A 12,076-nucleotide genomic window follows, 5' to 3' on the forward strand; every position below is an offset into this window, starting at 1 on the left:
GGCCGGCTGGGTAAAGGTGCGGAGCGTTGGGCGCGGCAGATGCAAGAATGACGCCATGACCCAGTGCAGTACCCTGAGGCGATTGGTACAGCACGCCCATGGTATGGGAAGTTCCCTCCTCTAGCAGAGTACCTAAAAATGGGGCGATTAGTACTGTTTTACGGGAGCAGGGGGTAAGGGGGCATTCAGTGGGGTCATGAGGCTTACTTTTTGCCATGCACAGGGTAAGATGTGTGGTGTTAAAGGTACCGTTTTGCTCCATGGTGTGCCTTGAGTAGATTTTCACCAACCCAGTTGTGGGCAGAATTCAGCCCCTTCCCCTCCTGGTGCCCCATTTTGGCTGTAATGTGGGAGGCACAGAAGGTGCAGAGGCTTTATAAAACATCCTACCTGACTAGAGAAGCGCTCAGCTGGCAGCCGTGCACTTCAGTGCGCACACAAAGCGTTCAAAAGCAGCTGTCCCATGCACAGCAGAACTTGCACTGCACGGATTTGTGTGAGGTTTTACTAAAGAGGCTTTTGTGATGGTCGATGGGAAGGGATGAATTCATGTTGCAGTGGAAGCAGAAACAGAATAATTTATTTTTTTCCTCTAGCTGCCAGTGCCACAGAGGTAGTACTACAGCAGGCAGTAGTTTTGGCACCCACCCCTCTTTGTTGAGTTTTTGGAACTTTGTGAGTGGGATTAGCATGGGGGGAAAGCTGGCAGGTGCATGCTCATGAAGACAATGCAGTCACATACACCTTCTTTTCACAGAAAACCAGCCTAAATTACAGGAGGCGCATCTCTGAAAGAGGTAAGTTTTAACATAGCAATTTATTAAACATTTTTTCGTGTGTGTTGCTGCTTTCTGAGCTTTTAGAATATCCACATTTTCAAACTTTACTCCTCTGAATTGAGAGATAAAGTCTCATTTTTCTCCCATCCTCCTTTTTTTTTTTTAAGACAAAGCTGGAATTTGCACCTACTCTTGTTATCAGGCGTTGGGATTTTCACACAGTAACATCCAGTACACAGAAAAACAGTAAGACTCTGTGAAAGCTAAAAAAAGCATTGGGGAAGGGGAAGAGTTATTTGAGGAGAGGCAGACCAGCACAGATGTAGATTACAGGGGAAGGGGAGCTTGTTAAATTTAATGTTTTTAGGTGTGGAGAGAGTTTGTGCGTGTGCTTTATGGTTCCTTCCTCTGTGCATTGGCCTATATACACAGGACAGAAGTCCCAGAAGACTGCAGTGTAATAAGTCCCAAGGCTAGATAGTTGTGTGCCTCCTCCAGGAGCATTTTCAGAGCTTGCCCAGGGAAGGAAAATCTTTTATTACTCACCTGTTTGTGAGTCAGCTGAAAAGCAGCACAGTTTGCCATCTGAAGCTGAGAAAAAAGGCTGCCCTTCCCATGCAGGACTGAGGCAGGCCCCTCAGTGTCTCTCTATGCTGAGTACAAGGATGAGAAGATGTGTCACCCTGCTTAGTGATAAGATGCCCAAGTCCAGGATGACCAGAGGGAGAGTAGGTGCCTGGGGCTGTGCATGAGGCTGCTTTCCGGATACCAGGCTCAAAATGTGGCTCTGGCACCTGCAGAAAGCTGGGGTTAGACCTCAAGCTAACCACTGAGCTTGAGGAGCGGTGTTTATTGATGCTGTACCCTTTTTCAGCAGAAGTCACCATGAAGAGGAGTAAGGATGGAGTGGGAAAGCCCTGCTGCAAAGACTGAAGACTTCAGACAAGCTGGCCTTCCGGATGCCTAGCTCTAACTGTGCTGACAGGCCTCATAGTGCAGCATGATTAGAATGAGGAGGAAGAAACTATGGGCATCTTGCTTCTGCTTTGCAGCTGCCTTTTTCCTTGTGGTGACACTCCAGGTACAGGGGCAAGGCAGGGGGGTGTGCATGAGATCGCTCTCAAAGTATGGTAGAATTCTGAGAGATGAGAGACAGCACTGAAGGCGACAGATTTCTGTGCTTTAAGAGGAGTGTTTAAATAAACTCTGTCTGCAGCATTGGCCTGGTGGTAATAGCTGACTCCAGAAGTGATGTTACACAGAGAACACTTTTCTTGCATAACTCCTTGGGTCAGAGGAGTTTCTCAGGAGTGGTGTGCCATAGCCTACCATGTTGTGTTGTCTCCATCTATCATTGCCTCCTCTGTCCATGTGTTTGAACTCATTAGGCAGGGATGCAAGGCTAGACCCATTTCATACTAACGTGGCAGACAGACCAGGGAAATCTGAGCACATCAGTAAGCGGTGATGGAAATCTATCCATCAGTGAATGACCCAAAGGCCATTCTTAGCGTTGGGAAGTCTAGTAGCTGGTCAGTAAAAAAATGCATGAGAGAAAAAACAAATATGGTGGCATATTAATTTGTGGCTGGTGCAGATTACTCTAGATTTTTGTTACAAGTGAACAACTTTTAGACAAATTGAATCAGCCTTGGCTGGCAGTAGGACTGTAGGAGACTTCAGTCATGAGAGGGGCAGGATCTGCCCAACAGATGTCTTTCCACTTAAGCTGTGCTCTGAACTGAGGCTGTGGTTCAGACCAGTACCTCAGGTAACTCCCAGTGGAGCCTGCAGGAGGACCTCTGAAGCTTTCTCGGGCCAGCTGCCTGTCCCAGTTTGGAGCCGTTTCCTGGAGGCAGTCACTGACGTGCAATGGTCACTTTCAGTTCTGTTCCCCTGAACATGGCATCCAAAGGTGATATGGCTGCCCTAGCATAGGAGCAATGCTAGCAAGTCTATAGGACCTTTATTGGGAGGGTTTGTGACTCTGCTGCACCTCCACAGGTAGACAGATTTGGAGCTGGTTAGAACTTCCCTGTGCCTAGCTGGGCTTTTTGTCTGAGAGTGCTCACTGGATGGTGACACTTGGTGCCCTGGTGGTGGGACTGCTGTAGCACATGAGCTGTCAATATAGTTGGGGTGTATCAACCCCCAGGAGTTCAGAGAGAGCTACTAGAAATTTCTGTGCAAATATAGAGACTCTTCAGATTCTGCCAGGGCAAAATTTGGAAGCAAAGAAGGAGCTTGTTTCTGAAGAAACCTGGTGATGAGGTAGTTACAGACTTACTTCATTTATATTACTGCAGTTGTATCTTGTCAAACAATTAGACATACGAATCTTTTCCCCAGGCAGTATCTTCTTCACTCATAAATGCAGGAGTGTTCTCTGTGTTTTTCTGTACAGCTGCACTTTGCACAGCCTCCTCTGTGTGCAGTCCCATTATCCTGTGTTGCATAGAGCCTATTTAGTCTAGCTACAATCAGTGTATTTTGCTGCACAGTGAGAGCAAATGACACAGCAAACAGCAAAATGAATGCATGCAGTAAAGCTATCGGGGAAGATAAACGTTTTCAAACAACTTCATATAAACAACACTCTCCCACTTTCCAATATCCTCCTTCAGAGCCATCTGACAAGCAAAAGTGCTGTGGCCAAAGGTGTCTGGTGGGCTGTAGTTCCCCCTTCATTCTTGCAGCTTTTCCTCATGTGCCTGTGAAGGTGCACACACAAAAAGCTGTTTGCACGGTAGCAGGAAGGTTTTTGCCCCACTAAAGCTAAGAGCAGGAGCCATGTATCCTGTGGCAATACCTGCTGGCACTGTTTTTGTCACTTTGCTGAACAGACTTCTCTGCCTCAGGACACTTTTGTGGCAGGTACTACCTGTGGAAGAGGGTGGTGGCTTCATGGGCCACTGGAAATCTCCCAGATTTTCTGGGGACTTCTGTCTCATGGCTGATGGTGAGTGGTGTTAGAAGCTTCTCCTGTGGGTGGAGAGTTTTTAAGGTTCTTCATAGTGTGTCGTATCTGTAAATGGTGGTTCACACTGGTACGTTTTTCACTTCTCTGCATACTGATGGGATTTTTCTCTTCTGCCTAGCCATGAAGTTGTAGTTACGTTATCTCTAAGACCTGTCTGCACCTGCTTTATACAGTCAGTGGTTTAAAAATTAGTAGAGGTGAATACAAATGGCCACATAGAGACATGAAAACTTCATGGTTTTTTTTACAGCTAATTTCCACAAGAAACCTGGCTACGGAAGGACTGTTCCCTGTTTTGTGCTTCTTCCAGCGAAATGCATAAGTTTTGTTGTTAAACTATACATGATGTGGCTGTATCTCAGCACAGAAATGTATTTCCTGCCTCCTCCTTGCAAATTCAAATTAAAGCTTTTGCTGTTCTGACATGGCTGTTCACCTGGACGGTGGCTGGAGTCAGTGAAATGCATCCAGTTTGGTTGACAGAAACTTCACATGCAGGCTTAGTTAGTGCTTGATGCTTAAAGTCTGATCTGTCAAGCGTATGTCCTGGCTAATGACAGTGATGCACTTTGGTATGTGTGTTTATTTCCCTGAAGGTTGTCACTGAACTGGGCAATTCAGAAAATAAGGTGGCAGTAATCTCCAGTTTACACAGTGGCCCATTAAAGCCTGTGGAGAGACACGCTTTTCAGTTTAAGAAGTCGGAACTTCACAGCAGCTTCAAGACAGAGTCTGATATAAATCACTATCCCATCCTGCTCTGGTGGTCTCCCCTGACTGGAGAGACCGGGAGATTGGGTCAGTGCGGAGAGGATGTTTGCTTCTTTACTATCAACAAGACCTACCAGCATAATCAGATGACGAGAGCGTTTCTGTTCTATGGTAAGGATCTGTTTCTTTTTAAAGGAGTAACTTTCCCTCCTGCCCAGTTATTTTCCGCTAGAGATTAAGTATTCTAGGTGTCAGTCAGTGAGAGCAGGAAACTTAGGCATCTCGTTGTGCTAAACTTTGCCTGGTGCTGAATACCGTCAGCAGAGATCCAGACATGGATGTTCTCTGTAAAAGTATTCTTGAGAAGTGACTGTGCACATCTGTGGCATGACCGTTGCCTTGTCTCATGCTGCTTTCCAATCACATGTGCTCTGTGTTTTTGGGAGAAAAGATAATTTCCCGTAGTTGCCAAGTCATGAAAAGACAGTCTGAGATCATGCCCCCTTTTTCCAGTCTTCTGGCTTGTCACCTCTAGCAGGCGTTCTAGCAAGGCGTTTGTTGCACTTGTGCAAGTCTTTTGTCTTAAAGTAATGCCCCTGCTGGTAACCGTGCAACTCGCCTGCCTGGTGCTGAGAGGTTGCTAGCAGACTGTAAATGGAAAGTAGTGAAAGAAACCTATTGATTCTGCACAGGGAGCAGCAGCTAGTGCAACCTTCTGAGCTGCCCAGGCTCTGCCGCCTCAGAAACTTCCCACTGCAGTATTACTGTACTGTAAAGTTAGTCTACAAAACACTAAAGATGCATCTTTTAAAAGTAGGCCTTATTTTGTTAATTTTGTCCTTTTTCCCCACACAGTTGCTTTTCAGAGAAAAAGTTAATTTTAGCCTGAAAAATAAAGCCAAGTGCTTTTCTGTGGCTGGTGGGTTCGGCTCCTTTGTCTGGAAACGAGATAAAATAAAACAGATTCCTGATCTCATTCACTCAGTCAGGTTACAGGCGAACTGGAAATACAGGAAAGAAGGGCCTTTAGGTTGATTGTTAATAGTGAACCAAAAACTTCTCATCACTAATCTGTTCAGAGCTCCAAGTGGGTCAGCTTTGTCAGTTGATAATATAGTGCTCAAGCATGAAAGCGAAGGAGTAGCAGCAAAGGAGTGAGGAGCTGATGCAATTAAAGACAAGGAAAGCTGGGTTTGCATCACATGAAAGTTGTGAAGTCTGGTGGTTTTGGTCTCTGGTAGTAAGTCTGTTTGTCTGTTTCAGCATAGGAAGGACTATTACTGTTCATTTTTAGCAGGCTTGTGGTCAGGGTTTACCTACTTATTTTTAAAGGACTATTTATACTGGGCAAAAGACTCTCCCTATAGGTTTTTTTTTCCTTTTTCTAGTGATGCTGTCTATGAACTGTGTAAAGACAAATGTCAAAATATATAAAAGTGTTACTTACTTTTAAACCACAATAAATGATCTCACATGCTAAAGTCTGCAGAGACAAAGGTCATAGAAGGTGATGAAGGTGAAAAAAAATGCTGCATCAGTACAGAAAAGCTATTATCTCTCTCTCGCTTTCTCGCTCTCTTGCTCTTGCTCTCCTTGATGCACTGAGCTGTGGGCCTGCAAAAAAACAGATTTTGGTGTTCCAGAATTTCTCTCTAAACAGCCTGCTGAGTGAAAACTTGAACATCTGCATTTCCGTGCTAAAGTTGGATCAGGGTACAGTTCCACCTTCCAAAGAAACTGCATTAATTTTCCTAATTATTTCCTAATTATTTCCTAATTACCCTAATACTTGGTCAGTGAGCTAGTCAAGAGAAGAATGATCCAAACCTTAGGAAAAATATTAAGCAAAAATGCAGGTGTTTTCCAGCAGAAATGCTTTGCTAGGAAAAAAACAAACCTTCTTTTCTGCAGCTTGTCCTGACTTACTGTCCTGGCCTGGGAAGCCCTTAGGTGTAGGTGATGAGTTTGTCAAGTGCCACCATCTCCTGTTCGGAGGTGAGATGTGGCATCCACTTGCTGGATTTTGTCTCTGTTTTTGTGAGGGATTCCTGGCTCCACCTTGTCAGTGCTTCAGAGAGTTTTGTGAGTAGCATGAGCTACCAATGCAACTGAGTCAGCAGGAGCTGGATCCGCTGCCATTCTGTCAGAGCCTCAAGACTGTTGTTCCTAAGGGAGGAGGGTGTCCAGCTTTTCTGCGCGGGAGCGTTGAGTCCTTGGGGTATGAATCCTGAACGAAAGATGTCTCCTAAGATGCAGAACTTCTCCTGAGAGATCTGTCTTTCTTTTCTGCACTTTGTCACATACCTAAGATATTCTAATTAGTAGTTTGGAAGTTGAAATTGCTCGCAGTTGTAGTGTTGTGCTTTCTTTATCCCCTCATAAGCTCCTTTATTTCCTTCATCTCACAGGATGGGGAACATGCTGATGTTATCTTCCCTTTAGTCCTTAAAAGCTTTTTGTCTTCTTGCTGAACTGAGATTGACTAGGTGTTACATTAGAATCAGTCATTTTGATGTGCTCTGATCTATAAAGCATTTTTCTTTAAGTTTCTCTTTGCCTAATTCTCTCCTTGCTTAGTAAGTTTTACATGTTGCATTTTTGTCTCTCTCTCATCCCTTTCCTTGTCTCATTCTTTCCTGTATTTTCCTTCCTTCTTCCCTGTAATACTACCTGAAAGAGGGAGCACCCTTGCAAGAGGCAGAGCTGAAGCGCTATGATTTCAGTGCACAACATTTCATTATTGTCTGTATGCACTGCTGCTTCTCTTCTGGGCATCACTTAGAACAAAGTGTTTTCAAAACCAGATAGGTCCTATAGGCTTCCCTGTAAGAATTTGATTCACTTTGAGTTTTCCTCACCTTCTTTTATCACTATAACACATCAAAACCAGAGGGCGCAAATAGGATTTTTCAGTGGCACAACCCTTCATCCTTTTAGCATTCAAGGCTTGGGACCACCCTTCAGTAGAAAACAAAAGGTCAGGTGTTCAAAAAAACCCAGCTGATGCTCTTGAAGGATCTTGCTCTATAAGAGGTCAGCTAACATATGTCATCACAGCAATAGTGAAGTCTTATGCTGGTTTGATACGGTCATCCTTCGAGTCACCTTGGCAGGCTCATGCAGTCACAAAGACCACTGGGCATTTTTTTTTTTGTTCTTTATATATTAGTTTTTAGATAAAAATTCTGTGTTAGACTTTTTCTAGCTTCCTCTTTTTTGCCCATTGGTGGTTTGAGGTCAAGGGTAGAGCAGAGAGTGAAAAGTTACGAGTGTGACTGGTATGGTGGAATAGCTTGTCTAAAGAGAAGGGATTCCTGGTGTTTTCTAAACCAGCTATTCACTGTTTGTTTCAGTTTATGAACCTCCCTTGCTTGACAATACCAGTTAAAAGTTTTGTATATTCAGTGCTTGTACTTAAGTGAAAAGCAGATACAGTTATAAGACAGTGAGGAAGTATCTTGACAGAGATTCATCAGCTTTGCATTTAATCTGCAATAATGCTAGTCATATGAGTGTAGTACAGTGATACCAAAGGGAGAGCAAGGGTGAGGTTCATGAGCTGTTACTTTGAATTCAGTTTTGCACAGCGTAGCCTTGGAGAAAAGGCTTCTAGGTTTGTCCTAAAGCTTCCACCACAGCTTTACTAAGTTGTTCTGGAGGCTCCCTGTCCTTGCAGGGAGGCGCAAGCAGCTGGAGTGGTCTGTTCTTAGAGTTTAGATGTAATGTTCTTCTACTATTGGCATTAGTTTGAGCAGACATCCTCTGCCAAAAGCTACTTCTTTATGTATCTGGTATGCAGCTGTGATACATCACTTCTTAATTCTCTCTGATGAACTAAATGGATTGGCTTCCAAAGTCTCTATAGTAGATGTCTTTCCAAGAGTTGAAGTCATTCTTGTAATTTTTCTCCTTAACCCTGTCCAATATTTTAGCATCCTTTTTGTTGTTTTGCTGCTAGAACCAAATTGAGCCCTGCAGTAACCATTTCCCTCACATCATAGATTGAGGCGATACCATCTGTTCCCCTATTTACAGAACCAGGACATTATTAAGCATCTTATTAGTCTCATTTCAGTGCATTAAAATACAGAATTCCTAGTGAGCCTTTATAATGAGAGGCCTTTAAACTAATATGAGCTGAAACAAAACCATTTCTAATATAAACTACCAATCTCCATTCTCTAGATTCTTCTGCTGCCAAATTCAGTTTTACCTGTCATAACACTCCTCTGTCTTTGCATGAATTGCTCTCTTTGCAATACTGCCTTATAATGTCATAAATGCGATGGTTGTAGGGCTGATATTAAATTAAAAGTAGACTTTTGTGTGATTGTAATTAGTGTTGCATGATAGATAGGTGCAGACTAATTGCTGTTTTCTTTTGTCTAGGTACTGACCTCAGTATAGACAGCCTACCCCTCCCTCGTAAAGACTATCATGATTGGGCCCTTTTCCATGAAGAGTCACCAAAAAACAACTACAAACTCTTCCACGAACCAACCATCACCTTATTCAATCACACTGCAACCTTTAGCCGCCATTCTCACCTACCGCTGACCACTCAGTACCTTGAGGGTGTAGAGGTCCTGAAGTCGCTGAGGTACATGGTCCCACTGCAGATCAAGAACAGCCTGAGGAAGAGGCTTGCACCACTTGTATATGTGCAGTCTGACTGCAACCCTCCTTCTGATCGGGACAGCTATGTCCGTGAGCTGATGTGCCACATTGAAGTAGACTCTTATGGGGAATGTCTGCATAATAGAGACCTTCCTCAGCATCTCAGAAATCCGACTGCCATGGATGATGGGAACTTCTATAAAATACTGGCACAGTACAAGTTCATTCTTGCTTTTGAAAATGCTATCTGTGAAGATTACATCACTGAAAAACTCTGGCGGCCGCTGAAGTTGGGAGTGGTACCAGTGTACTTTGGGTCTCCCAGCGTTGTAGACTGGCTTCCTAGTAACAAGAGTGCAATCCTGGTATCCAGTTTTTCACACCCTCGGGAGCTGGCCCACTATATCAAAACACTGGATACAAATGATCAAGAATATGAGTCCTACCTACAATGGAAACTGAAAGGGGACATTTCCAACCCAAGGCTTCTTGCAGCAATGAAGGAACGCAGGTGGGGAGTGCAAGATATCACCCAGGACAATTACATTGACACCTTTGAGTGCATGGTGTGTAACAGAGTGTGGGAAAACATCAGAAGGAAAGAAAAGGTATGTGTGACTTTGTCCTTGTGTCTCAGAGAGGCTTTAAAATGGCACTAAGCTCAGATTTGTCCCAGGAAGTTTCGTTACCAGATTTCTGGCCAGCCTACAGCCCCTAGTATTGCAATGCCATTGGGTTGTGCATCCTCATGTCAAAAGGTGTTGGCAGAAGGTGTGGGTGCACAGCCAGAATCTGTGTTCCTCATACTGCTGCAGTGCTGGAGCTCATACACATTGACTGTTGAGCTGGTAGTCATTTCAGCAGAAGGCTTGAATTGTTCAAGGAGGAGGTTTTTATCAGGCTACAGAAAGTAGCCTAACTTGCTGGCTTGCTTTAGATGACCTGGAGTGTTTGGAAGCAGGTTGCCCAGAGAAGTTGTGGGATCTTGGTCCTTGGAGGTGTCTTAAAGACTCAATTCAATGCTGATCTAGGCAATTACATATGATTAGACCTGTCTGGAAGAGGCAACTGGACTAGATGATCACTAGAGGTCCCTCCTGGCTTAAATACTCTATGACGGTCTGAGTCTGCCTATGTGTGTGTATGTCCAAACCTGTAGTGACAATATCCCATTGTCTGTGGCCACATTTGGTGACTAAACATTGAAACATCAATGTTTGAGCCAGGCTGTGTGTTTGTGAGAGGAATTGGACATATTCCTGCCAGCCTAATCCACTTGAAATTATGCTGTTACAGTGCTGGGCTAGAAATGACTGTCTTACCAGGAAGCCCAGCACTTGAGCCCAGCAGTCTTGCAAGGGTGCCAGCCATGACATAGCCAGGCTATTTCAAAGGCATCATGAGCTGTCCAGTCTCCTGAACCTAGCTGCGGTGGATTTGGATGGTATACATAGAGCATTACTTGGCATTAGACTGAAGCTAAAAACTCTCGCCATACATATTTCTGAGTTGGTGGGTACTCATTTAAATTGCCACAGTCCCTTAAGGTTTCCAGGTTTACATACCAAGAGTCAGTAGCCATTTTTTAAACTCTACATGAGCTCAGTCATCAGCATGAATTAAAAAAAAAATGTGTCCAGTAATGGAACTGGTCAGTGGCTCTAGTATCCTACAGCTTCCCTATATGCATTAGGCCATATTTTAGCTGGTCACAGTCTGAGCACTACACTATGTGGTCAGCCAGTAGAAGGGAGATGAAGAAAGCATTTGAAGTTACTAAGGTGTGCTGAAGTGATGAGGAATGCAAACTGGTAAGCATTACATCTAACCAGGCTTTCCTGTTCAAATCTGGTGCAAATCTGGACAGGTGTCCTCCCTTTGAGTTAGGACTACAACCATGGGAAGGTATAGAATACTCCTTCCCCATGCTTTTGTGGCTCTCCAGTCAAGAAGATTATCAAGATCAGTTTGCTGTCCTGGCCATATTCATGGCTTGATTTTTCTCCTTAAAAAAATGTCATTAAGTGTGTGCATATTTAAGATGAAAACAGACTATAATGATGACAATAGAACTCCTTGCCTTAGAATTTCAGCTTGGGTGGGCTGGTGCTGCTCATTTGCAGATGAATCTGATCTGCGACTTAGGCTCTTGTCAGCATGACTGGCTTGTCTTGGACACTTTGGGGAAAGCTTCCCCTCTGACATCCACAGGGACATGGCTAGACCCTGTAGTGGGAAAGGAAACGTCACTGATTTGCTTTGATAGTTCACTAATGGCATAGCATCTTTCTTCTCTGTCTGCCAGGGTCACTGAATAACCCCTTTTATTTCTGTCCATTGCCAGGGATGGCTGCCCCAGAGGTGGAAGGCTCAGGTTAACCATCTGAGCTGCCCCAAACCAGAGGCGTTCTGGTTCTCATCTTCAAACCCTGGCTGGACTTCTCTCCAAGAGATGTGGATAGCAAGCTTCGAGCAATCCAAGAAAGAAGCCTGGGCACTGAGGCACCTGGTAGAAAGGAATAGGAATTTTACAGCTCAAGAATTTTGGGTGCTTGTATTCAAAGAATAAACACAATGACCTGTAAAACAGGGTGAGCTCCTCAGTGGATTGTGTGGAATTTTCTTTTGTGCGTGACTTTGTCACACTTAGGATTGGTAGCCATAAGAAGTAGTCCTGTAAGACTGAATTTAGTATGTTCAGTGCTCAAGGGTACTAAGGAGTCCTAAACAGTAGAATCACCCTGTGAGGGGATTTGAATACAGGTATATATTTATATTTAGAATGATTTCTATTAATTGTCATTAATTCAGATGTTTGAGCATTAGGGCGCAAGTTGTCAAGGTTCTCAAGGCCCAGTTTTAAGCACACAGCTAATTCCCATGAAGCAGATGGATCTCCCACCATCTTCAGATACATACCTGTGTTCATGGCCTCAGGACCCCTTTCTCCCCAGTCCAGGACCCTCCTTTGGTACATTGGTAGCCATGA

General features: G+C 44.1%; 1 protein-coding gene across 1 annotated transcript; it reads left to right on the plus strand.

The window, feature by feature from the left end:
* Positions 1 to 1,659: 1,659 nt before the first annotated feature.
* Positions 1,660 to 11,688, plus strand: FUT10 (fucosyltransferase 10 (alpha (1,3) fucosyltransferase)). Its single transcript, XM_010295932.1, has 4 exons — positions 1,660 to 1,860; positions 4,356 to 4,641; positions 8,860 to 9,695; positions 11,432 to 11,688. Exons 1-4 carry the CDS (start codon positions 1,780 to 1,782, stop codon positions 11,654 to 11,656), a joined length of 1,428 nt encoding a protein of 475 aa, XP_010294234.1. The 5' UTR covers positions 1,660 to 1,779; the 3' UTR covers positions 11,657 to 11,688.
* Positions 11,689 to 12,076: the final 388 nt, after the last annotated feature.

Source organism: Phaethon lepturus, unplaced genomic scaffold, assembly GCF_000687285.1.
Source record: "Phaethon lepturus isolate BGI_N335 unplaced genomic scaffold, ASM68728v1 scaffold24171, whole genome shotgun sequence".
NCBI classification, from domain to species: Eukaryota; Metazoa; Chordata; class Aves; order Phaethontiformes; family Phaethontidae; genus Phaethon; species Phaethon lepturus.

What these genes read in the sequence shown, in the direction of transcription:
- FUT10 (XM_010295932.1), top strand. Translation starts at nt 1,780, where the DNA reads ATGATTAGAATGAGGAGGAAGAAACTATGGGCATCTTGCTTCTGCTTT. An exon ending in TCCTTGTGGTGACACTCCAG is followed by an intron (nt 1,861 to 4,355) that starts GTACAGGGGCAA and finishes ATTTCCCTGAAG; the next exon opens with GTTGTCACTGAACTGGGCAA. An exon ending in ACATCAGAAGGAAAGAAAAG is followed by an intron (nt 9,696 to 11,431) that starts GTATGTGTGACT and finishes GTCCATTGCCAG; the next exon opens with GGATGGCTGCCCCAGAGGTG.